The following is a 26038-nucleotide window of genomic DNA, read 5'->3' on the forward strand; positions in this document are numbered from 1 at the left end:
TACCTACTTCACAGGGTTTTGAAGGAAATGAGTTAACATGAACAGAATAGGGTCTGGCACTTAATGGACGTTCAGTATTATTAGCTATATTTATAATACAACAGAGCCAGATCCCCAGAGAATTCATACATGGTAGGGAATTCTGACTACTGCCAATGATTCTATACTTTCAAGGAGATATAACACCCTTGAAAAATTATTAACTTGACAATCCTTTGCATTTAGAAGGGTGATAGTGCTTAAAATTCTTAATTATTTTACTTAGAAAATTTCATACAACCAAAGTCATTAAAAGACATTAGAGCTCTTTTGGTTTAAAGCCCAAATCTTACTAATGGCTATAAGGTAGATGTCTTTGTTTAAACAGTGTATATATTCTTCTCTTTTTTCTTTCTTCTCTTCTATACCCTCATCTGTCTTGCTCTTTTAGAATCAAAAGAGAAATATTGTTTACTTAGGTACTTGTTCTTCTGCTGTCACTGAAGACCTTAAACAAGCATTTGTCTTTGGTTTTGATATGTATTTACCCAAGTAAATAGAAAACCTCTCTCTCTCTCTCTCTCTCTCTCTCTCTCTCTCTCTCTCTCTCTCTCACACACACACACACACACACACACACATATATCACTGGTTCATGTGAAAAGAATCATCATTTGGCTTCTAAGTGAAGTTCAAGAGGTAAGGGAATTGCTGATGTATGATTGATTAATAACCAGGTAGATGAGGAGTTGAAAAAAGGAAACACACTGAAAATTTCTGCCCATAAAAGTTGTCCTTGAAGAGGGTAAAGAAGAAATGGAGACAGTGACATGACCTACTTTTAGAAGAGAAGGAAACAGAGATAAGTAAAAAGTTCAAGAGGACCTATATTGGCAGGATCAGGGCACCTGCTTCTAGTCACTTTTGTCCCCAGCTACAAATGAGAGTCAGCAGGATAACTTTTGAAAACACAAACGTGTTAACTCCACCTTGAGTTTCTGCTGAATCCGCCAGAGATGTGGCTGGAGCGTTGGTATTTATCAAAGCTTCCCCAACCAGATTGAGCTCCACTAACTGACCACTCCCAGCCCTGGTTTCTTTGTCCCTGTAAGGAGGACAATGATGCCTCCCTTGGATTAACTGAGGTAATGATGCATGGAATGAGTGACGCATAGATTTGTTTTTAAAGTAACCATTTTTGTTATTGAACAAATTAGCTATTTTTCATTTTTTACATGTTAACATGAATGTTTGTACTTTGTGGGCTTAGTTTTCCTACTTTGTATCTGATATCCTGCTATATTTTAAGTTCAAAGAAAGAAATTTATTCTAATTAAAGGAGAGAAAAAATGGAGGTTTATTTTTCAGGGATCACAAAACAGAGAAGTGAAAGGATACAAACCAGCAGTGCAGCACTGTTTGATCTGCTTTCCAAACTGTAATTCGAGTCATGTTCTCAAAGAAAATGATAACACTCTACTACACACACCTAGAATAGGATTATTTTTCAGTGTGATGTTCACAGGTGTCCAAGAGAGGATCCAAGGGGTGTTGACAAGGTCTAGATAACTGATACATTTGACAAGGGACAGAGTCCAAGGAAAATATCAAGAAGCTTCATCATGTTCAACTCCAACTGTGAATACACAATGGTAAAGCAGCTGATCGTGTGAAAGAAAATAAATACAATTATTCCACAGAGAAACATCAGGCTGACTCCTTTAGCAAACATGGATCAGAAACAGATTAAGAAGGAGCTATTTTCATGAAAGACTCCTTATTCTTTAATACCATTAATGGAGATAATTCTCTGATAAAGAAAATTACACTCTGACACTCAGATACACATGCTCACTTCACTGGTTTATGTAAAAAGAATCCTCATTTGGCTTCCAAATGATGAATAATTTTTTTTTTTTTGATTCCTTAAATTCTTGGCTTCTCCTGGCATTACATTTAGGCTGTCTTTATAGTACTTTAAAATGGGCTGGAATGAACCTGCTTTTAAAATAGCATGAAGTTTTTGATATTTGCAGTTTTGAACCATGATTCTATTACTTTCATAATAACCCTTATTTTAATAATGCAAAGTCTGTGAGGGCAAAAAAAAAAAAAAAAAAAAAAAAAACCCATAAGATTTAGTAAAGCAACATTTGGCTAATTTTGAAAAGGAAAAAAAGGCAAATTTGAAGCTAAAAACAAATAGCTGAATTAATTGTCATTTTCCCAAGCCAGATGGTTTGTTATTAAATAGATATAACTGAAACTAACTTCCTGCCTTAAACACAATCTAGGGCTGCCCTGCACTGATCAGTGCCTCTGACTCCTCCCTTCCTAATCATCTCCCTCTTTCGGCTAATCCTTCTTGCATGTGAAGCCTAGTTCTGTCTTCTATGCTTTGTTCTATTTCTGGATCATCCATCTCCTATCCAAATCTCCTCAAATTCTCTTCTCTCCTGTTTTAGAGATAGTAAAGACACAGGTTTTCCTGTCTTGCTAGAGCTAGTTGAGAAGGATCAGAGAGAGACACTGTACTCTAAGTTGAAGAGAAATATAAAGAAAATAGAAACCTTCATTCTCACAGGCAGGTAGCCTTAATGGGTTACAAGGAAACTTCATTGTCAGCTGGATTATACTGGTGTGATTTTAAGTGTATGGATCTAGACAATATGCTGAAGACATGTGCCTTTCCCCAATGGTTATCTACCCAGTTACTCATTCCACAGAGACATTTTTTGAAGGGGTTGCTTTGTGTATTATCAGTTCACAAAAATATTAACACTGTTAAAAGTAGGCCACTGCATGCAACCTCAATCCAGCACAGGAGGCAGCAGGTGACACTTGAGGACAGGTGAGACTTGAATGGGTTCTGAAAATTTCCAATAATTCACTCATTTTGCCTTCCACTTTGCTGTGATTTGGTGTAAAATTTCCTCCATTAACCCATTCCTATAGATTAGTCATAGGATACAAAAAAAGCATATATACCTATCAAAAGTCTGAAAAGTCTGCAAACTCTTTGGCCCAGCAATTCTCTACTTCTGAGGCTCTAGAAGCAATTTTACAAGCACACAAATTTATATCATGGATTGCAGCAGAGGTTCTATGTTAGAGAAAAATTAGAAACAATTGTCATTTTAGAAAAAATAATTTGTAACTTGATATAACATGATATTGTGCAACTGTTAAAGTACACTAACAAAAACATGACACACTGCTAAGTGAGAAAGCAGGTTATATAACTATGCCTACTATCAGTGCATAGTGTGGGTAAATATTTGCTATATATCTGTATACACCTTTTTTGTGCAGTTTATTTAAATATCCCAGGATTTCACAATTTTAAAGGTGCAAATGGCTGAATGTAGATGGTGGTGAGATGGCAGGATTTCTTTTTCTTGTTTGTTTATTAACATTTTCGCTTTTATTTACAAAGGGCATGTATTGTTTATTGCTTGTGCTATTAAAAGCTAATAAATACAGGTTTAAAATAGATATATAAATACAGAATCTATCTGGGAAGGAGTGAACGGTTGAATTTCAGCTTTTTTCCTGGTCCTTTTGGTTAATTCGGCAGTCATAATTACATTAGACAAATCCTTGGATGAAAAGCATCCTACATACTACACACAGAGCAGGTGCATCTCAAAGGGTGTAGCAGGGAGGAGGAAGGAGTGGAATAGAAGAGGAGGAGATAACTTTGACATCAGGATCTGACCTGGGATCCAGTGTCAGGAGGGTACCTAGGACACTTCACAATATGGAACAAGAATCCTGAAACGCAACTTCACCCACTATGGAAGTTTGCCCAGCAGCAGCTGTGAAGGAGAGTTGTGTTTGTGTCTTCATTTTTCCCCATCTATTCCTGTTAAGCATTGAAGAACTGCAGAGCAGCACCAAAATCCTCTCAATTTTATATTTTGTGCCACAAATACCTTATATTTTGTTACTAACAGTATGTTTTAGTGACTTCCACCCACAAAATTGCTTTGCATATTCACTTAACCTGACAAATATCTTTTACAAGCTTGTTAAGAGATTCATATCCTTGAGATGTTTGGGAAGGGGCTGCAATGCCCGTCTTTCATCATTTGTACTTGGGCTCTTACTAGATATGTAATTTGTAATGGAAAAAAAAAAACCCCAGAAAATAAGGCATAGAGCTCTACCTAAACTGCTAAGAATATGCCATGAGCCTGATTTCTCAAAATCATCTCCTTTGTCTCTTTCCCAGGGATGTAGGACAGCTTCTTGTGGATACTTAACAAATATCTTTTGTTAAGTATCTCTTATTTTTATAGATTCTTATAATTTCCAGAGCACGTCCATGAATGTTATACTATCTGCCATGCCTGACAATTCTGAGGAGGAAGATGGGTGGGAACAGTTACCCTTAGTTTCATTTTGTCAGAGGAGGAAATGGAAGCTCCTTAGGGGTCAGAAGAATGTGAGGGCACGAGGTGGGATTAGAACCCACATCTTGTAATTTCTGGTGTTCAGGTCCTCATGCTGCCAGTCCATTTCCAGGCTCCTTCATTAACTTGCCAGATAACAACCCCATACTCTGAACATGATAATACATCTACGCTGCCTAACTCTCAGGGATGCTGCGGGTATCAAAGAGATAAATTATAAAAATATACTTTTAAAATGATGAAGCTATACAAATGTAGTTACTATTAAAGCATTTTGTGTGTGCGTGTGTGTGTGTTAAATGCAAGGGGTCTGCCTTCCTAAAACCATCATTCACCATTGGGATCTTACTGTGATCATTTGTTGAATATTCCAAAGTCATAACTAATCCAGAATATTTAGAATGGGGGGAGAATACTTAGAATGGAGGGTCTGTGGGAGAAGAATCCAGGGCAGTGGGGTACCATCTGTTGAGAACAGAGTCGGTAGAGGGGCTCATATGGGAGTACCAGGTGCCGGAGTAAGAAGGAAAAATAATTCAAAGCCATTACTTGAAGTGGAAAGAAAATAACTTTTCACAGTTTCTGAGAGTAGACCTGCCTGAGTGAATCTTGGGGAACACAGATGAGAGGTCTGAAGTGTGATTTGTTAGAGATTAGTGGTGTAAAAAGTCAAAGCCCCCAATTAAAATGCTCCCTCCCCCACATAAACACTCTCTATTCTATGGCTCCATGATCTCGCTTTCTTTTCTTCTTAACAATGTTCACCTTCTGTGTACCTGAAAGTTTACCATCTGTTTATAAGTACCAGTCTTACTCCATGGGAGTAAGATGATATCATCTGTCTTGTTTATCCCTACCTCTGCCATGCCCAACACTGGCCAGTACATAGTGGGGGCTCTTTAAGTATCTGAGAATGAATGAAAAGACATGCAGAATGGCTTGAAAGCCTATGCCTTGCCACTGGCTCATATTGTTTCCTTTGTTTCAGTTTTTTAAAATGGTATTTATCTCTTTTTAAATGCCTTTATGAATGGTGTAGAGGAAAAACCACTTGAAAATTTGATGATCAAGAATGCCACATTGCTTTCAGAGACTCAGTTTGGGCTTCCTAGTTAGCTATTGGCATTATCAAAATACAGTGTTTCATTGTGAATATTTCTTGTCACTAGTATTCCACTGTAGACTCAGTTCAGTTATAGAAGCTATAGATGAAAGAACTTAATCTTTACTCTCAGGATAAGAATACTTGACATAGTAGAAATTATTGTCAGGTTCTTCTAAGTGGTTTGCCCCATTTCTCCCCAAAGCACAGACTAAAGGGCAGGAAGCACTTCCAGCCACTTCCAGTGCAGCCTCATATCAAGTGGTGGTTCCCCTCGAGCGACCAGAACTGCAGTCCTCTAATGTGACAAGTGGGTTAGTTTTGGGGTTCTGATTTGCCATATTTCAACCATCTGAAGGCTCATCATACACAGAATCCTTCATAGAAGGACATTTTCATGCTCACTTGGCATAGTTGTGGTTAGCTGTTGTTTTGCAACTATAACTCAGGAATCGCAGGCTATGATAAATCCTCTGGTGGGCCCATCTGTGGACCCCAATGGGATCATTTTAGTCTGGAGCTGCAGCAAGCCTTCTTGTTATCTTGACCCAGGAGTTTTTACAATGATAAGCTAATAATAGCTTATAATTTATGGAGGACTATGCCAAAAAGTCCCCTGGGCTCCAGAGAGGCAGGATTTGGGGGGGGGGGGGGGCGCGGAGCAAGCCAGGGAGGAAAAACAAACATGACACATAATTTCTTGATTGTAACTAATACAACCAAAATAAGCTGTTTTCTCCTTGAGCACAAAATATAGGATTTGTAGATGCTTAGCTGAAAAAGGTTATCAAATATGGGCACTAACGGAGTTAATGTTTTTAGATCATGTGCTAGAAAAGATGGATTGAACAATGCAAAGCATCTGATGGATTGAAATCCTTTTCTGGAATGAAGCAGAGTATAAACAAGTAATACAGAGCTTATGTTTCATTCCTGAGAAAAGGCAGGATGTGAGGTCTGTGTGCCGAGGAGCAGTGATGGGATTCCAGCTGGCACTGTGCATAAATGCCAAGCAGCATGATTTCATATCTATAATATGCACTACCCCAAACAGATATTAAAATTTTTATGGCCACATGTAAGCTTTGCCTTTTAAACTGAGTTAGCGTTTTATTTGTTCTCTTTTCTAAAAATACCAATGGGCTTAAATTCATTTTGTTTCTCATGCAGGGACCAGACATGGCAATGAAGTTTTGCTTTCTTATAGCCCCTATTTTCTTCTTTTGCGTTTAGCAACAATGTGTCATTCTTTATGTAGGGAGGTCATGCACAGAGCCTCTTCTCAATAGGCCGTGGTCTGTGTGCTCTCTTTGCTCTCTTCCTAATGGTTGTGATGATCTGAATGGATTCAGGAGCCAACAGTCAGCACCTACAGTGTGATGTGCTGGGCCATGAATGAGAGTAAGAAGCTGCATTTGTGAGAGCTGCCTCCTTAGCACTGTGTTGTGATCAACTGACTGAACTGATCACGGACATTTGGCATTTATATATCATTAAACATACGTACCGCCCTAAGAGTCTAAGAGTTCACAGTGCTAATTCTAAGTGCCATTGTGTGATCCCCACCCCCCAGCAATTTGCAATGTATGAACCAAGATTACTGTTGGGGGCAGGGTAGTGGAATTGTTTTAAAAAGGTGGACAAATCCATATATACACAAAGCAATGAACAAAAAATATCTCACTCATGTAATTTACAAATATGTACAGAGAGATTCTGTGATGAATAATTTGAAAATCTTACGAAATCCATGGTGAATTCTGACCCTGTCATGTAGAGAATCCATGACATTTTTATATTAGCATAGGTCCTTGTGAAAAATAGAGAAAAGACAAACCTATTGAGTCAGAAAGTACAACAGTGGTTGCCTAGGGCAGAGGGTGGAAATGAGGATTACCTATAAATGGCTGTGAGGCATCTTGCTGGGGTGATGAAATGTTCTAAAACTGGATTAGGGTAATGGCAAGAAGACTTAGTGAATTTACTAAAAATCATGAAATTGTATGTACTACAAATGGACACATTTTATGGTATATAAGTGATACCACCCTAAAGTTGTTAAAAGATGCAGACTGAGATAGCATTAAAAAAACCACCAGAAAACAGTGGTCCTTGAGATGTTCTATTTATTTTTTTCAGACAGTCTATCACTGAAGCTGGGTGTAATGGCATGATCATGGCTCATTGCAGCCTTGGCCTCCTGGGCTCAAGTGATCCTCCCATCTCAGTCTCCTGAGTAGTTGGGACAACAGGTGCACACCACCATGCCCAGCTAATTTAAAACTTTTTTTTTTTTTTTGTAGAGACAGAGTCTCACTATGTTGCCCAGGCTCATCTCGAACTCCTGGACTTAAGTGATCCTCCTGCCTTGGCCTCCCAAAGTGTGGGGATTACAGACGTGAGCCAGCACACCTGGTCACCTTCATTTCAAATGTGAAAAGGGAGAAATAAAAGTCATCAACATTATTTACAAATCATTCCTTAAAGACTGACACTCTTGTGAATGTTTTTGTTGCACTCAACGTTCATTCCCTTTGCTGTACCCCCGAGCCTTGAAAAGAAGGGGAAATTTACATTCATTCACATAACACGTGCATAACACCAACCCTCCAAACACAAAACACACCAACGCACATCTGTATGTTTGTGTTTCTACCAAGTGCCCTTCCTCTGGCCAACCTAGAGTATGTTAAGAAGGCCTAGATAGACTAGGATAAAATATTTTTAGCTCTCTTCTCTTATCCTGTGACTTTTATGGGACTGAATAAAGTTGGCTGGTATGGGATTGGGGCACTAATCCAAAGACTCTGCAGGACTTCAGATCGGGCAGGACACATGCTGAGCATCCCTGCTCCCTGGACCACCTCCTGGTAGATGACATCATTGTTATCATCCTGGTTCCCCTCCAACTTTGTACTTAATGCCAGCTGCCCATGCAGTACTGCCCTTTGAGAGAAATAAATCAAGGAGTATAACTACCAACAAAAAACCCTTAAAAGTATTTAATAAAAAATCTCTTCCTTTGAGGAGAAAGAATAAAAGATGCAAAGAGCTTTGAAATGGATCTTTCCCAGGTTTTTACAGATGCTTTGGGTCGGCCGCATGCAGCCTATTCCCCACTGTTTTTTCAGTATACGATAAGAGGCAGTTATGGTGCCATTTCTAGAGAAAATCTTGTAAATTCTGGTTTTTAGCCTTCTTTTGTTTCATTCTCGCCTCAAAAATGTTTGCCTTTGCAGGCTTCCTTTAACTCTGATGACATCATCTATTCGTGGGAAAGTGTGCTGGAACGTACAAAGCATTTAAACTCCAGACTGCTGCTTGCTGGAGTGAAGTTAAGATAAGGTCCCGTGGAAAGTCATTTGAGTGATTAGGGCTGTCCCGTGCTGCCCCTCTGGCAGTGTCCCTGGTTGGCCTTGCCTCTTGGCCTGACTACAGATCTGAGGGTCCATTCAGCCATACTGAACATTTTTGGTAGTAAAGAAATTCGTTGCTTATTAGAGTATGTGAAAACAAAATATACTTGCCCTTTAGGAGCCTCTTGGGGAAACTGACACCATAGCCACTGGGAAATACTGGCTCAGGGTAAAGTAACCCTGTTTTCATTTCCATTTAAGCTGATGTGAAATGTAGCCATCCAATTAAATATGTATGCACACTGTCACAATGGCACCTCTCGACACTGTCTGTCTGACTTGAAATGTCAGTGTTGACAGGAGAAAGCTCATGGTCAGTGAAATTGCAGGAAACAGAAGCACCTTTGGATGTGTCCACCTCACTAGAATTCCTAACATAGGGAAAAATGAAGACAGGCTGAAAATTTACTTGGTTTTTCATTTTTCAATTGCTGCAATGTAGCTAAGGTAAATACCCCAGGAGGCCTAACTTAATCATCAGTGCATTGAAATAGAAAGTAAAGGAGATCTAACATTTTTGAGGGTCTACTAAGTGTGAGGCTCTGTGTTGGGTATCTTATAAATTCACTCTCATGTAACCCTCACTACAACCCTGTGAGATGGATTTTCATGTTCCTATTATTCTGGCTTAGAGGAGTTAAGCAATTTGCCTCTGGGGGTGTCATACATCTAGTAAGTAGAGGAGGGAGGGTTGGGTTTCAACACAGGTCTACCTGCCTCTAAAGCTCATGTTATTTTATAACCCCTTAGCGCGTAGTCATTGTGCTAAGACTTTGCATAACTTCTCTGAGATGGAGACTGTCAACTGTCAATCTACCTGTGAGCTTTGCACCGAGAACAACAAATCTGTTTGAAGTAGGATGGGATGAGAAGAAATGATGGAATTAATCTGATTCTCTGCTATCCTTCAAGGGAGCTCAGAATTCAGAATGACTGGACACAATTTCCCAAGGGGAGCATGTTTGTGATGAGTGGGCATTTTCGTGTTCCCTCCTGACCACATCTCTGCTGTTAAGTGAAGAGTAGACTGAGTGTGTTTACTGGTGAGACCTTGGAATAACAAACTCCATGGTTCCCACTCCTACTTCTGCTCAGAGATCTAGAATACTGGAACGTAATTTCCAAAGCTGCCAGTAAGCCTTGGCAGAACATGACTGCTAGGAGGTTGTCCTCAACATGCCCTTCCTGGGCCCCACTGACCAGTACCTGGGTGGCCGCGTATCATAGCTGTGTTTGATCTAGCTTGGGAAGACCAAATATCTCTTTGTGTTCAGATTCATTAGCAGCACATGGCTATGCTGAGGAGGATTATCTTGGTATTCTATTTTTTTTTTATTTTGCCAGCTGGGTCAGAACTGAACATCTTTCAGTGGTCTTAGTGATTACATTTTTACATATAGGAAATGCTAATAGTTTATGAGTATAGAATTGGATCTTGATTCATTTCTGAATTTTTTCAAAGCATGGACTCCATTAGGTGTTTTTCATGCCGAATAGAATAATAACAGTTCCTAACCTTAAAGAGTTTAAATGTAATCTTACTGTTGCATGCCTTGAAAGTAAAAAATAATAAAATTGAGGTAAAGAGAGAAATTAAAAAATTTCTTAAAACATTTGTAAGGCATATGGAAAAGAGTGTACGTAATACTTTAAAAGTAAGTCCAAGATGGCACAATAGAGTAGCTAAGTACCAGATTATAAAAACAAGACATAACATGGATTCCACAGTTTACCATTCATATGAACTTTGACTAAATATGGACAAGTCATTTATTCTCTATGAGTCTTTGTTTCTTCATGTAACATGAGGATACTAGTAGTTACTATCCTATAAGCTATTACGTGATTTTAGACAGGGCCACTACAGTTACATCCAGGAGGGTCACTCAGATTATGGGGCATCTTGGAGTATGCAGCATACAACCTGCACAACCATACAAGTTACTTTAGGGTCCCCATACATCTCCAGGAGGGTCACTCAGATTATGGGGCATCTTGGAGTATGCAGCATACAACCTGCACAACCATACAAGTTACTTTAGGGTCCACTGAGAAGTAAAGCAACAGGACACAGTAAATTAAGTTGTAAAGTACTTGCTGTTTAAGTGTTCTACAGAATATCTTAGTTGTGAGAGTTAGAAGCCAGAAAATTAAAAACTGAAAAATATAAGCTATAAATAGCTGTTTTTCTCATTTACTAAAAATAATAAAATGTTTTATAGCACAGTGCTGAATAAACAGAAAAAAAATCATTTTCAGGGGAAGGATCTAAGCATCAAAGCAAAACAAAAGGTTGAAAGGAGGAAAAATCATTTCATATCACTTAATGACACAACCTAAGTAAGATAATAAAGTATATACAGTGCCTATGCCCAGCATATAGTGGAGCTTTGTGGTAAATTTTAAAAATGTTCCCTCCCTGCTCAAAACTTCCCATTTATTCTCATTTTCTGGTGTTTTCTATTCATTTTGACTTTTTTTTAGAGTTGATCTCCGTGTAAATAATAATAGTTTCCTGTATTTTATACCAATTTTCAGTTGATACATTCTCTGAGATCCATGCTATTACTTAATCTTCTTGAAAACTTTGTTTGAATTGCCATGTATCATTAGGCTGATTTTACAGGCAAGAAAACTGAAGCTCAGAGAGTCAAGAAATTGGTTAAAACCACACAGTAAGTAAGGGTTAGAAGTCCAGGTTCCTGAATTCAGCTCTAAAGCTCTCTTCTCTCTAACCTCTTGGTGCACAGTCATTAACACCACACTAAGAGAACATGGTGAACAACCAGGATAACCAGTTTTATCTATCAAGTTCTTCCTGTGGAATTCAGAAGTCTAAAAGTGTTATAATTTAAAAATGACACAATTTTCCCCCAACATAAGGTTTTATTTTATTAAAAAGGTTCTACATACAAAATTAGGGGGGATGGTAGAAACCAAAACTATCTTCTTCTCCTTCATGCCTTAAAATCCTTAGAGGGAAATAATTCCTATTTGACAGAATCCAAGGGATAAAAGAATATTCAAAACATAGGAAGGACACAGAAAATCATACAATGCCAGGGACTAAAGGACAGCCTAGCGTACCCAATTTTTAAGCTTTTCTGGCCAGGTAGCAACCAGCTGGTACCAGGAACTAGTGGTAGAAGTCAGCAAGCATCAGATACAACCCCCACCAAGACGAGTGGAGAAAGATGAAGGCAAGACTTAATGGGGTCAACACCCCCCCCCCCACCACTCATCGGTATCTCTGCAGTTAAAGGAGGATGCTTACTTCTATTTATTTGAATCCAATAGGAACAAGAGATGAAAGTCCGCATTTTGAATCTGGGATATAAGCTGGAATGTCCTGGCCCAATATATCCACGGCTTATCCAAGTAAACTGTAAGCTAAAAGAATGTCCAATGACTAGGTGACCCCTAGTCCAAAAAAAGACTGGGCTCCAAATACTCCTTAAATTTCTTCCCTTTATTTTGGACCTGTTTTTCCATAGAAATAATGTGATATATAACAGTTATACACTTGTGTTAGGCTACTGCAAAATTCAGCACTCCAGAGTATACCTAAAGGTTTTTGTTTTTTTGAAATGCAGTCTTGCTCTGTCACCCAGGCTGGAGTGCAGTGGTGCGATCTCAGCTCACTGCAACCTCCGCCTCCCGGGTTCAAGCCATTCTTCCGTCTCAGCCTTCTGAGTAGCTGGGATTGCAGGTGCCCACCACCACGCCCGGCTAATTTTTGTACTTTTAGTAGGGACAAGGTTTCACCACGTTGGCCAGGCTGGTCTTGAACTGCTGACCTCAAGTCATCTGCCCACCTCAGCCTCCCAAAGTGCTGGGATTACAGGTGTGAGCTACCGCACCTGGCCTACCTAAAGTTTAAAAAGTACTCGCCTGAGGTCTGGGTCTTGGAAGAAGGGATCATAGGAGAGAAAAGACCAAAAAAATACCTTGCTCCTCATCACAGTTCCCACCATAGCCAAAATTATGAAAGAGGAAAACCGTTTGTTCTGAGGGCCTCAGTTCTCTTAAGTTTACTTTTGTCACTTCTTACGACAATAACCTTCTCAGATATGTCCTATTCAAGAATAAGCAACACTAAAAAACATCTATCTACCTCCCTCAATAACTTCAATTCTTAATTGTCTCTAGAAGATATTAGGAAGAAAGCAATCTGATTGAACTAACTTGTACTAATGTGTAAATGACTGATTTGTACATTTATTTATGTATACAACCCACAGACATACACACATACACAATTCTGTGTTAGGCACCATTCTAGGTGCTAGAGAAAAGAACAAGGTTTCTCTTCTCATGAAGCTTACATTTTAGTGGACAGAGTTAGAAAATAGTAACATTCAAAAATAAAAAAATCTACAAAGTAATACATATATAAAATAGAGTGAAATAGTACATAAGAATGTGTTGACTACTTCACAGTTGGTGACTATAAAAGGCCTCTTTAAAGATAACATTTAAGACAAGATGTAATTGAAGACAAAGAGCCAGTCTTGTGTAAATGAAGGGGATATGAGACAGCTAGTGCAATACAAAGAAAGGAGTGAGCTTGGTGTGTGGATAGAAAAAAAGGCCCACGGGCCCAAAGAACAGCAGGCAAGGAGGAGAACAGAGTGGAAAGATAGGCAGGGGCCAAATCACATTGGTCTTGGTAAGACAGAGTGATGCCTTTCAGAGTTTATCCTAAGTTAAATAAGAAGCCATTGGAAGATTGTAAGCTGTAGTGTGGCCTGATTTACTGCTTAAAATAATCTCTAGCAGAAGCAGGGAGACGGAGAGAAGGCTACTGCAGAGATCTGGGTGAGAGAGGATGCCTGTGTAGACTAGGATGGTGGTGGTAGAGACACAGCTAGATGGGCTCAATCAAGACACACTTTAAAGGAAAGTCAGCCAGGTGCAGTGGCTCACTCCTATAATTCCAGCACTTTGGAAGGCTGAGGTGGGGGTTGGGGAGATCACCTAAGCTCAAGAGTTTGAGACCAGCCTGACCAATATGATGAAACCCTGTTTCTACTAAAAATACAAAAATTAGCTAGGCATGGTGGCACGCACCTGTAGTCCCTGCTACTCAGGAGGCTGAGGCAGGAGAATTGCTTGAACCTGAGAGGCGGAGGTTGCAGTGAGCCAAGATCGTGCCACTGCACTCCAGCCTGGGTGACAGAGCAAGGTTCCATCTCAAAAAAAGAAAAATAAATAAATAAATAAATAAATAAATAAATAAAATCAAAGGAAAGATCTGCAGGACCTTTGACCATGGTGAGGAGGAAAAAGGAATCAAGGATATCTGGATGGATGATGACTTGTTCTCCTGAGAAAGGCAAGATACAGAAAGAGTAGGATTGGTTAAAGGATAAGGCCACTGGGCAGTAGAAATCAACAATTCTGTTTTAGATATAGTAATTCTGAGCTGCAAATTATAGGTCTAGCATCAGTACAGGGCAGGCAGCTAGTATATGAATCTAGCACTTAGGGGAAAATTGAGGCTGGGGATATACATTTGGCAGTCATTGGCATACAGATGTCATTTACACCATAGAGACTGATGTCAAGGAAGTGAGCATGGACCAAGATGAGAAGAAGGGTGGAGACCAGTCTTGGGCTTACTCCAACATTTAAAGGTGGGAAGAGGCTATTTGGGAAGCCTCTTCCTCCAGACAGATAAGTGAAAAATAGTGATTCAGGAAGAGGAGGCCCTTTCTCTATTCACAGGCATGGGTCTTCAAGCTCTTGCCGAAATACCTAACAGAGAGAGTAAGTGAAGACCTTTATGAATCCTTCTCTGCTAGTAGATTATGAGCATTTGCTACTAGCTGGTACAAGGAAGAAGCTTTATCTCACATGAAAATTGATAAGCCTTTCCCCACACATTTTGAATGGTATGGCAAAAACACTTTTGATGAGATACGTAGATATTAAATCCTGCCCTGAGGCAGGAGGACTAACAGGAAAGTTTTCAATGTCCGTCTGGCAATTAGAATCTAAGAATCCAAAAGTCTAACCTAGAAAGAAGCAGCAGAATATCAGACACTAAGAAGGGGCCCTTCTGTTTCAGGAAAAGTGCCAAAACATCAGCCTAGAGAAAACGCTGGGCCCCAGGACCGCTGCTGACTAAATAGTAGGCTATAAGTGAAGGGAATTATTTTTCTTTATTCTTCTGCCTGCAGCAACTGGGCTTTGTCATCTAGAAACAATAGCATCATTTTTCTTAGGAGACACGATATACAAGAAAACATCGCTCTGAATCAGCAGGGTTGAAAAAGTCAGAAATAAGATGTTCATCCAACAGCCTGTTCAATTTTCAGTTTTTGGAAAAAGTGTTTATATAGATATGATTATCTGAGATTACCTCTGAATATATTGTTTGGGGAGCTTGCTGCACAGTTAATATTTAGCAAATTATGGAATTCTCTCAATAACAGAGCAAAGAAATCTGTGTCCCGATGGAAAGCATTTATGGCAGTGTAAGGAAACTGTTTCAACAATGAATGATTCTGCTGTGTTTTCCCCAAACAGATTTTCTTACCTCATGATGTCTCCACCTGGGTTGTAAGTAAGTTTTAAGTGGCAGAACAAGTGACTCCTCTAAACATTAAAGTTTGCTGTAATCCATAATTCATGTTATAGGGAAAAATCAACTTTAATCATAAGGCTGCCACCGTTTTTAAGAGTTTCTTAAGAAAGACACAGAGGCCTTTTGGAAGACTGACATTTAGAAAAAGCCAGCTTGAGGGTATTGGATAAGAGGTATTGGGGAATAAAAAACATTTTCAGGAACAAGGATTTCAGATAGGAAAAGCATTTTTTAAATCCTCTTGAGAACGAGATGTATTTGGTTGGACAAACTGCTGATTTTGGACAATTGTTATGAGAGACATAATTTTTGCCTTTATGATCATTATTTGCATATATTCTCCTCAGGGACTAAACCCATGACCAACAGTGTGTGCTAACTTGGACACAATGTGATTCAGTGACTTAAACCTTAGGAAAAGTGGACTCCGACATATTTTCCTATAATTACCTCAGATAGAAGCAATGGATAACCATAATGTTTATTCCTTTGGTTTTATATATAGTCTCTAATCAAAACACCTTAAGAATATTTTAAGTTTTTCTTTCTGCTTGGTAAATTTCTGGTAATTCTGGAAAAAGATGCAAAGAAAAGAACCAATATGGAACTGCTGGAATGTAGTTGGGATTGAGAGGGAGTCTGCTCTCCTCTAAGGATCAAGGGTCAACTGAAAAACTTCAAACAGCCCTGCTTGCTAAGGTGAAAGTAAGAGAACCCTCTAGGTCTCCTAGCTCCTCCATTCCCTCAGTTGGTTACCAGAAGCATGTGGAGTCTTTAATCAGAACCCCAGGCAGGCAGTCAGTTGCATAACACCATGCCTTATGGCTGACCAGTACAAATCGGAATACTTCATCCATGGTTAATGAATGAAGTGTCCAGATTTATACTGTTCAGATCATCCTAAATTATTCAATATAAACAATCACCAGAAATACAATTTTATTAATTTTTTTCTATGTCCCATATGCTTTACCAGATGCATAATTTGCAGGTATTTTTTCCAATCTTGACCATAATTCTGCATGTTAAGTATGATAATCTCTATTTTGCAAATGAAGAAACTGAGGCTCAGAGAGGTTAAGTAACTTGGCCATAGTCACTGAGACAATAAATAGCAGCCTGAAGAAGAATAATGAATTTGAGTAGAAAGAAACACATGATTTAAACTGTAGCTGTTTTCAGACTCAAACCAAAAGTCAGGCTTGCCAACTACGGCAAATTTTAGTAGAGAACAAAGTGACTATGTCAGGACTGTGGGAAATATGGAAAGTGGGCAGTGAATAGCACCATTAGCACAGCTGTATTTGCTTCTACTCCTTCCTTTTTCCAAGTCTACTGTAACGCTTGTCGTTGGCCTGGTATTTAGTTAAGAACATGGGTATTGTTGCTCAAAGTAAAGCCTATATATCTGTCAAGATGCTAATTACTGCTGGAGAGTAGATCCAGAGTTTCAGTTACAATAAGCTCTGGTGTGTACCAGAGTCACTTGTGAGCTTTATAACCCACATTCCTGGGCCGTGTCACTCCTAGATCTTCCATAGGTTGTTGATGGTTTTCAGGCATTTGTATTTCTTAACAAGCTCTCAGGTAATTCTGATCACCACCACAGTTTGAAAATTATTGCTATCAATGCTGTTTGGGAGGATGATGTCTTACTCAGAAATCTGAGTGAACATAATAAACTACAGTTGTAGGTCAGAAGAAAAATTCAGCTTGTAACGAGTACATGAAGGGATGTTCATGAAATATACATTTGGCCTGTCCACTTTTGTCAGGATTACTTTTTTCCTGTCTTGATCAATGTCTACTTTCTCTTTCCTCTCATTAATATTTGGGTCAAGAGAATATCAGGCCTCCAGTAAGTACATTTTCCTAGTTACCTAAATGAATACAGTTTCATTGAGATCACTAAAATGTTACCAAGTATATAAAAGACAGAAATTTGGTTCTTAAAGCTGACTCTATATTTTTGTTTTGTCTTTTCAAACGTTCATGCTCATTGCAATGGGAGGCTGATCTGAAAATCTATCCATCAAACCAATCTGGTCTCTTACAGGCCATGGAGACCCTCTGGGGATCTGGGAATGCTTTCCTGTCATTGCAATGACACTGACCGGCTTCTGAACCTTGAGAAGGGCCATGACAATGTTCCGGCAGTGACATTGTTTATACCTCTGGGCTCTTGTCCTTCATAGGTCTTGGTTTGTTATCACAGCCCTTGAAATTGTAGGAAAGAAAGCGTCAAGAAGGCAAATGAACTTCTGCTACTGGGGGAATTATACATGAAAGTAATTTCTACCTGGCACTGATGTTCCAAGTGCGACGAACACGACTGCAGTCACAGAATCTTTCAGGCCAATGGTGCAGCCAAAGTGGGAAGCCAGGTCTCCAATGAAAGCTGTCAGTAGGCCAATCATGAGGATGGAGACAATGAAACACGCCCAGCCATTCCAGTATTCAGTAGGGGGGACGAAGGCAAAGAGGACCTTCCAGAACACAGTCAGAAAGTGCATCACGTAATCGAAACAGGAGGGCAGCTTCTCTTCCCCACATTCATCGTCATCATCATCTTCCCCTAGAGAGAAAGGAAGGAAGCACATTTCATCACAACCTGTGCTACCGGGTCTTCCTCTCTCTCAATCTCTCCTGTCTAGCCCAGTCATCCCTCAACTCTACGTGGCAGGAGGCCATGAGAGGTGGGTGAAGTTTAGGGTTTTCCAAGAGTTAATCATAACTAACGAATTAATTATCAAGACACTGAAATACCTCTTACTTGTGGCTCATTGGTCAATGGCAAAAAACTTAACCCCTACCCAGTTCTGCTTCCGTGCAATCAACACACCCTTTCTACTTTCACATCTGGTGAGACTTGTCACTCAGAGAAATGAAAATGATTTCTTGCAAAAGGTTGGCAAGCCCTGTGTCAGCCTGAGAAAGAACACTCTTTTGAAGAAAGACAACTGTAGATGGAGTTCTACCACGGTTCTTTTCTTGCAACTTGAAGTTCAACTCTGGGTTATATAATCACCTACAGGATAATCAAACAGGGCCGTTAATCGTGGCTCTAAGCTTTGCATATTTCTCCAGCATCATCTCCTGTAACTATTTCAAACTCAAGCCTTGGAATTACTTGCCAAATAATTATATGCCAAAAAATGAAATTTATTTGCATTTTTCCAAACCAGATACACTTTCTCCTACTTTTGTTCTTTAGAGCTAAATGTGCTTGGCATATCCTAATTGCTCCACCCTTATCCTTCCTCACCCATCCTTTAAGACTCACTTCCTCTGTGATGCACTCTCTGACCTCCCCCGAAACCCATGCTGGGAACTCCTTCTCAGAGGAACCTCCCAACACTTGTAACTCTCGGTCAGTGGTCCTTAGAGTGTGCTTCCTGAGCAGGTGGCACAGAGAACGTGTTAGAAATTCAAATTATCAGTCCCACTGAATCAGAAATTGGGGAGGGGGTGGACAGCAAGCTGGGCTTGAACAAGCCCTCCATGTGACACTGACACATGTTCAAGTTTGAGAACTGCTTTTCTAAATTGTACATGTTCATGTTCCTCTCTTCTCCAGTTGACTGAGAACCCTTCCAGGTCAGGAATTCATGCATCTTTGTGTCCCTGGTGTTTGGTACCATCTCCAGCATGTAAAGTAAGGTGGTTAAGTATTTGTTAAATGAAGGAATGCATGCAGAAATTTCTTTTATTATTATTATTATACTTTAAGTTCTAGGGTACATGTGCATAATGTGCAGGTTTGTTACATATGTATACTTGTGCCATGTTGGTGTGCTGCACCCAGAAATTTCTATTGACTTTATATAACTATGCAATTACGTAATTTTATATATATATATATATATAATATATCTCACAATTTTGCCAATTAAGTCATACTATCAACATACAAAGAAATGCACAAAGCGTAATATTTAAAGGAACTAGGAAATCGATAATAGTATCCTAAAATGGAGATTTCACTTATAATGTGAAAGTAATTTCCATTGACATGCTTTAAGATGAGGATACTGAAAGTCATCTTTTCTTGAACTGGTGGCAAATACTACATGTGTTATGTGGCCATTTTGGAAAGAAGGACATCTCCTTGAAGTCTTTGTTCACCCGTTCCAACCTTGTCATCAGGGTGCTACTTTACTTGGTCCCACTAGTGCAGCTGGCAGTAGGTGGGGCTGCAATTTTGACCTGAGACGGCAAGCATAGAGCACCTGTGTGTGGTCTTCATGAGACACTCTGTGGTGGGCAAGCCATCGGGTGCAGATGATGATTGAGAAAACCCTCTGAAAGCACAAGAGATTTAAGGGAAAAACACCTCTCAGAAAACATATAAAGAAGAATGTCTGGATTTGTCTTCTGTCATTTTACAGGAAAAGAGAAGAGGCAATGGCCTGCTCTTCCGTGAGCACATGGTTGGAATTATATAAATACACTTTGGGGGTCTGTGAAGAAAGCAGCCTCATCTTTGAGGCTTTAGATAAACTGCTGGGAGAAGCCGCTGCAGATGAGTGGAACTGCCTCTGCAGAACTGCCCAGTGAGGAGCTTGAGTTAGGTCAGCTCATCAGAATGTTTGTGAGTGTAAAAGCATTGCCGACCATTCCCTCTGCTGTTCATGCAGTATTTATCATATCAACTTTTCCTGGAAGCAGAAGATCCTTTTTAATAAAAACACCTGGGATGGGCTGCACTGTGCCTCCCCAGAATTCATATGTTAAAGCTCTAACTGCCAGCACCTCAGAATGTGACCTTATTTGGAAATAGGGCCTTTAAAAAGGTAATTAAGTGAAAATGGAGCCATTAGGGTGAGTTCTAATCCAATATGACTGGTGTCCTTATAATAAGAGGAAATCGGGATGCGTGAGAGACACCAGGGATGTGCGTGCACAGAGGAAAGACCATGTGAGTGTTCAGTGAGAAGACAGACATTTACGAGCCAAGGAGATTGGTCTCAGGAGAAACCAAACCTGCCAACACCTTGATCTCGGATTTTCAGTTCCCAGAACTGCCAGAAAAGACATTTCTGTTATTCAAACCACCCAGTCTGTGGTATTTATTACAGCAGCCCTAGAAAACTACAACAGCCCTTCGGAAGCCTCCCTCTGTCATGACACGGAAATGTAGGAACAACTACTGAGCGTTTCTATTACCTACTCTTTTTGTTTTTGTTTGTTTCCTTATATATTCTTTTTTCCTCCTTTTACTTTTCTTCCCACTTCTCTTTTACCCTACGCTTTAGCTCCAGGTAGAACTTCATGTGAGAAGAAATTTTCAGGGTTTATTTGAAGGAGGAAGGAAGAAGAAAGCCACATGAATACATTCCCATTCCCAGCCCCTCCTCTTACCCACTCCCCATTCCAACCGGGGCTAGGAAGGGTACCTATACTCAGAAACGTTGAGAAAAAACACTAGGTTTTCTAGTTGTATTTATTTTGGATCATATCCTTTTAAATTTCTGTATTTGTGAACATTTTATAATTTGACAGGGCATATGAATAAAATGCTTTGGAAAACATTTTAATCAATCATTGACAGAAACATGAACTATGCTGCATTTTCTCCACAGAATTACTTAATTTGGGGCATCTACATCTCTTAGTTTGGAGATGAGCAAGAAAACACATAATGAAGCTTCTCAGAAGACATGTCACTTATAACTTTAGAGTAGACATTATATTTGTCTTCAAGATGGAAATAACACCTTTCTCATGAGAGATGTACACAGGAATAATTAGATCATCTTTGTAAAGTGTCTGAGAATATTTCAAGGTAATGATTATCATGGTAGTTATCATTATTTCCCTCCATTTAAGATTGTTACTGTGTTTCTCCAAAATTATTTGTTTAGTCAACATGCTGGGTCCTAAGGTTACTTTCTAGGTTTTTAAAAACAAAAATTAATTTTGCTCTCTGAAATTACCTTCATGATCAGTTAATGCAAAATGTGTGTGTGTGTGTGTGTGACAGAGAGAGAACGAGTTCTTCCTGTAGGCTTCCAGTATCACAAAGAATCTTAAATGTTTTAATGCGTAAGTCTGGAATGGGAAGCCCATCTGCTTTTATAACATTTGAAAGGAAAAGTGGCCTCCCATCCTTTTCTCCCAGTGAGATTCTCTGGGATCTCTCTGCTCTTTATAAATTTTAATCTCCAACTCAGACATCACTTAAATATTAAAAATGACCACGGACTGCCATGCATGATGCACAACTACCCTGTCTTGGGAAAGGACAAATATTATGTTCATCCATCACCATCTGGACTGCACTTAAAAGTCTGTTCTTTGGGAAGAGTAGTGAAACATTAAAAAATCCTAGGAGCATCTTTTATGTGACAGCAAAGATGATGGTAGTATGCCTGTTCTGTGGTTGTGGATGTTCACCAGCCTAGGGTTCCTGGAGGCTACATAATTCTTCCAAGTCCCTTCTCTGTGTTAGAAAAGACAGACACGTTGGTGGGTTTGCTTTTACAGAATATCGAGTAAATTCCTCATATCTCAGAATCTTTCTTTTCAGCTAATGGAAAATAACCTATATTTGATTAATCCTTCCCAGTGCCTTTTACATGGCTTCCCTGATACACATGGGACTTTTTAAATATAACTACAAAAATAACCAAATAATTAAAAATGCAGATAGTGCACAGGGCGTCAGTTCAGCTATTGATGTAATAGTACTTGCATCGTTCCGGTTGGGAAGCATGAGAGCAACGGCATCATCAGCATGACTGACCGTGAAAGACAAACCCCTGGGCTTGGCACATATCTTTTAAAGTAAACAGGGGTTTCTTTACATCTCTCTCTCTACCTGCTCAGGGCTTGGATTCAGGGAGAGCTCTGAGAACCAGAAAAAGAGACTGCTGGAAGGTAATGGACACTTGGGTCAGAAGGTTTAAGTCTCTTTACAGTTCTGACAGCTTGTTTTGGGGCAAGACACTTAAATTTCCCGAGCCTCAGTTGCTCACCTGTCAAATGAGTTTCCTAACTCCCGTCTCTCAGAGCTGTTGTGGGGACTGAAAGAAGAAATGCTCAAGTCCTTTATAAAACGGTATGCCTCTTTATAGACAAATGTGCCATATTCCATTATTGTTACTTGTCTGAAGGAAGGCAGTAAATCAATGCAATGTGAGTATCCTGATTTCACCGAATCTATATTCTGTTCGAATGAGCCATTATCATTCATTTCCCCAAGCTGCTTGCTTTTAAGAAAAGAAAGAAAAACAGGAAGGGAACCTGGTGGGGTGTCTCTTAAGTGACAGGCACTGAGCTAAATTCTTTCACATACCTGATCTTATTTCATCCTTAAAATAACCCTACAACGTGGGCATTATTAATCCCATTATACATATGAAGATTCTGAAGTTCAGAGAATTTATGTGACTTGCTAAAATAATCTCACATAGAATTTAAGTGACTGACTTGACATTTGTTCTAACAGTCCAGGGAAAATTTTACTATAGAAAATGCCTTATGGAAGAAAGTTGGGGAGTTTAGTATCACATATTGATTCAAAGTTTGAGTCAGAATATTTTTAATGCCTGGTGTTATACAGATACAGTGGTACCTTTTTTTTTTTTTCTAGGAATGTGAAAATATTGAGGTGCCATAATTAGTATTTGTATTCTAACACTTTCTAGATATGATTTTTTGGGTGGTTTATTTCTTTGGCAGAGCCAGCCATAAGCTCTTTCTCAGACCTCTGGGGACCAAGAAAACATGGGAAATTAAAAGATCAGGTAAAAGCAGGGGATCGTGGTGTGACTGTTTTGGAACCTCTATTTTTTCTATTTAAACATTTGTTTAAAATTATATCCTATACATTTGAGATTAACAATGTCATGGGATATATTTAGATAGTAAAATTATTATAGGGAGGCAAATTAACATCTATCATCTCATCTAGTTACTTTTTCCTGTGACAAGAGCCGCTGAAGTCTACTTATTTAACAAACATTTCTAATACAATTTCATTAGCATTAGTCCCCATGTGGTCCATTCCATCTCTAAACATGTTCATCCTTCCTATCTACTATTTTGTATCCTATGACCTATGATTCTCATTGCCTCCGGCAACACTTGCCCACAGTAAGATGGTAACCACTGCTTCATTCTCTATCTCGGTGTATTTGAGCTCTTTTCAAACATATATATATTCCACATACAAGTGAGACCATGCAATATTTTTCTTTCTGTGTCTGGCTTATTTCACTTGGCATAATGTCCTCCAGGCCCATCCATGTTGTGGCAAGTGGCAGAATCTCCTTTGTTAAGGTTGAATCATAAGGAATCTCTCCTTTAGAGTGTGACAAGTTCTTTTTTTTTTTTTTTTTTTTGAGACGGAGTCTCGCTCTCTCGCCCAGGCTGGAGTGCAGTGGCCGGATCTCAGCTCACTGCAAGCTCCGCCTCCCGGGTTCACGCCATTCTCCTGCCTCAGCCTCCCGAGTAGCTGGGACTACAGACGCTCGCCACCTCGCCCGGCTATTTTTTTGTATTTTTTACTAGAGACGGGGTTTCACCGGGTTAGCCAGGGTGGTCTTGATCTCCTGACCTCGTGATCCGCCTGTCTTGGCCTCCCAAAGTGCTGGGATTACAGGCTTGAGCCACCGCGCCTGGCTCGAGTGTGACAAGTTCTTATTTCCGTTTCTGGTTGCCAAAGGTCAACCATCCAGTTCTGAATCAACATCCTGGTTTGCCTCTAGCTTATCACGCTTGAATTTGGGAAAGTGGCCTGAATCATCACAAGTCTGTATGTAAAGCAGTCTGGAAAATGTATGCTGCTGTTCATCTGTGGATGTGTCTGACTTGCAATTCTTTCCAGGCACTCAACAGGCTTTATCCTCCAGAATTATGACTTTTTTTGCAACTTGACATACAGTAATTACAAATCAAATTCTACTCTCCTGTTATACATTTCTGTTTCTCTTTGCTTTAAAGGTTCTGAGAGAATCATAAAGTATAAAAGATGAAAGACCTTAGCAATCAGCTAAGAAAAATAAAACTGAGAATGGTGATTCAGTTGATACATTTTTGTTCCCTAGTTTGCATCTGTGTCTATCTGTTTGTGTATGTGTGAGAAACTGTGCATGCATGTGACGCCATAAGGGCCACAGTGGTTTTTACTGTTTTGCCCATAAAATGATCTGAAACTTCTTTGCTCTTTCTTTTCCCTTTTACATGCTTTTACCTTATGTCTAGTGAGAAAACAATTATCATCTCTTCCCACTCTTAATGGCCTCTGCCACTAAATTCAGTAACCCAAAGATTTATTCCCAAACAAGAGTTTATCTCTCTCTCTCTCTCTTTTTTTTTTTTTTTTTTTTGTATTTTGGAGATGTGCAATAAACATTTCTGTATAACTTAATTGGTGGGAAGTACTTAGCATATTCTCTGATGCAAAGTAGATGATGTAAACAACTTTTCTTCTAAGTATATTGAAAGACACTTCCTATCAAAGACAGCTCAAAAAACAATTGGTTCGAATTCCTACATCTATGAGTTGCCAGTGCACAGAAAAAAAAAATGTAGGCATTTTCTTCTACCAACTGAAACGTGGGTTTTAGAAAATACTTGAACTTAAAGCTTCAGGAGGGTTTTGGACTGTGCCAAGTTCAACCCCTGCTTAATGTGAATTTCTTTAAAAATTCTCTGCCAAATGGTTACTTATGCCACTTCTGAGAGTTTCGGCTATTAGGGAACTCATAATCTCAATCCAGGTTTAGAGTCTCTGGCAGTCAGGTTGGGCTGTTAGGTTCTACTCATTTGTCCAGGCCCCATTCCCTAGGCCAGTGGTCCCCAAACTTCTTGGCACCGGTGACTGGTTTTCTGGAAGACAATTCTGATGGTTTCGGGGTGATTCATGTGCATTACATGTATTGTGCACTTTATTTCTATTATTATTATGTACTCACCATAATGTGGAATCAGTGGGAACCTGGAGCTTGTTTTCTGGCAACTAGATGGTCCCATCTTTGGGTGATGGGAGACAGTGAAAGATCATCAGGCATTAGAGTCTCAAGGAGTGCACAACCTAGATCTCTCACATTGGATATCAATACTATTGTACATAAAATCTGGGTATTTGTAACTTGGACTACTGGACTGTTCTTGAATGGAGAAGACACTATACAGGCTCCATTAGCCATCCCTACCTGCTTCTTCCAAGCCACAGCTAATCTGTGGGCCATCCTGCTACTTCTTAAGGGGTTTGGGCCAGGTGATGTGTGACAGTATTGGAAAGGGCCTCAAGAAGGCAACTCACTGTCTATTAATAACTTTTAAACCTGGCTGAAATGAATGAATATCTAGATGAAATCATCCACAAAGAACGGAATGCTTACCAGCTTAAGCCATTATGGTCTTTGTTGGGATGGTAACATAGCACAAGAAATATTTAATGTGACAGAAATATTTCTCAGCAAATGTAGCCACTGTCAAAATGAAAAATGGATTCACTAAGGAGTTCTAGCTCCATGCAAGTTTGATTATTACCAAAATGAATCTGTTTAAAGCTGAAAACTGATTGGTA

General features: G+C 39.4%; 1 protein-coding gene across 12 annotated transcripts in view; it reads right to left on the reverse strand.

The window, feature by feature from the left end:
• Positions 1-26038, reverse strand: part of SLC8A1 (solute carrier family 8 member A1) — a 497520-nt gene that overhangs the window by 18627 nt on the left and 452855 nt on the right. For all 12 annotated transcript variants that reach the window (XM_038006243.2, XM_038006229.2, XM_038006230.2 and 9 more), the window contains one exon: positions 17801-18076. In XM_038006243.2, coding sequence (XP_037862171.1) covers positions 17801-18076 — 276 coding nt within the window. The remainder of the gene's footprint in view (positions 1-17800; positions 18077-26038) is intronic.

Source organism: Chlorocebus sabaeus, chromosome 14 (genome assembly GCF_047675955.1).
Source record: "Chlorocebus sabaeus isolate Y175 chromosome 14, mChlSab1.0.hap1, whole genome shotgun sequence".
In the NCBI taxonomy this organism is placed as follows: Eukaryota; Metazoa; Chordata; class Mammalia; order Primates; family Cercopithecidae; genus Chlorocebus; species Chlorocebus sabaeus.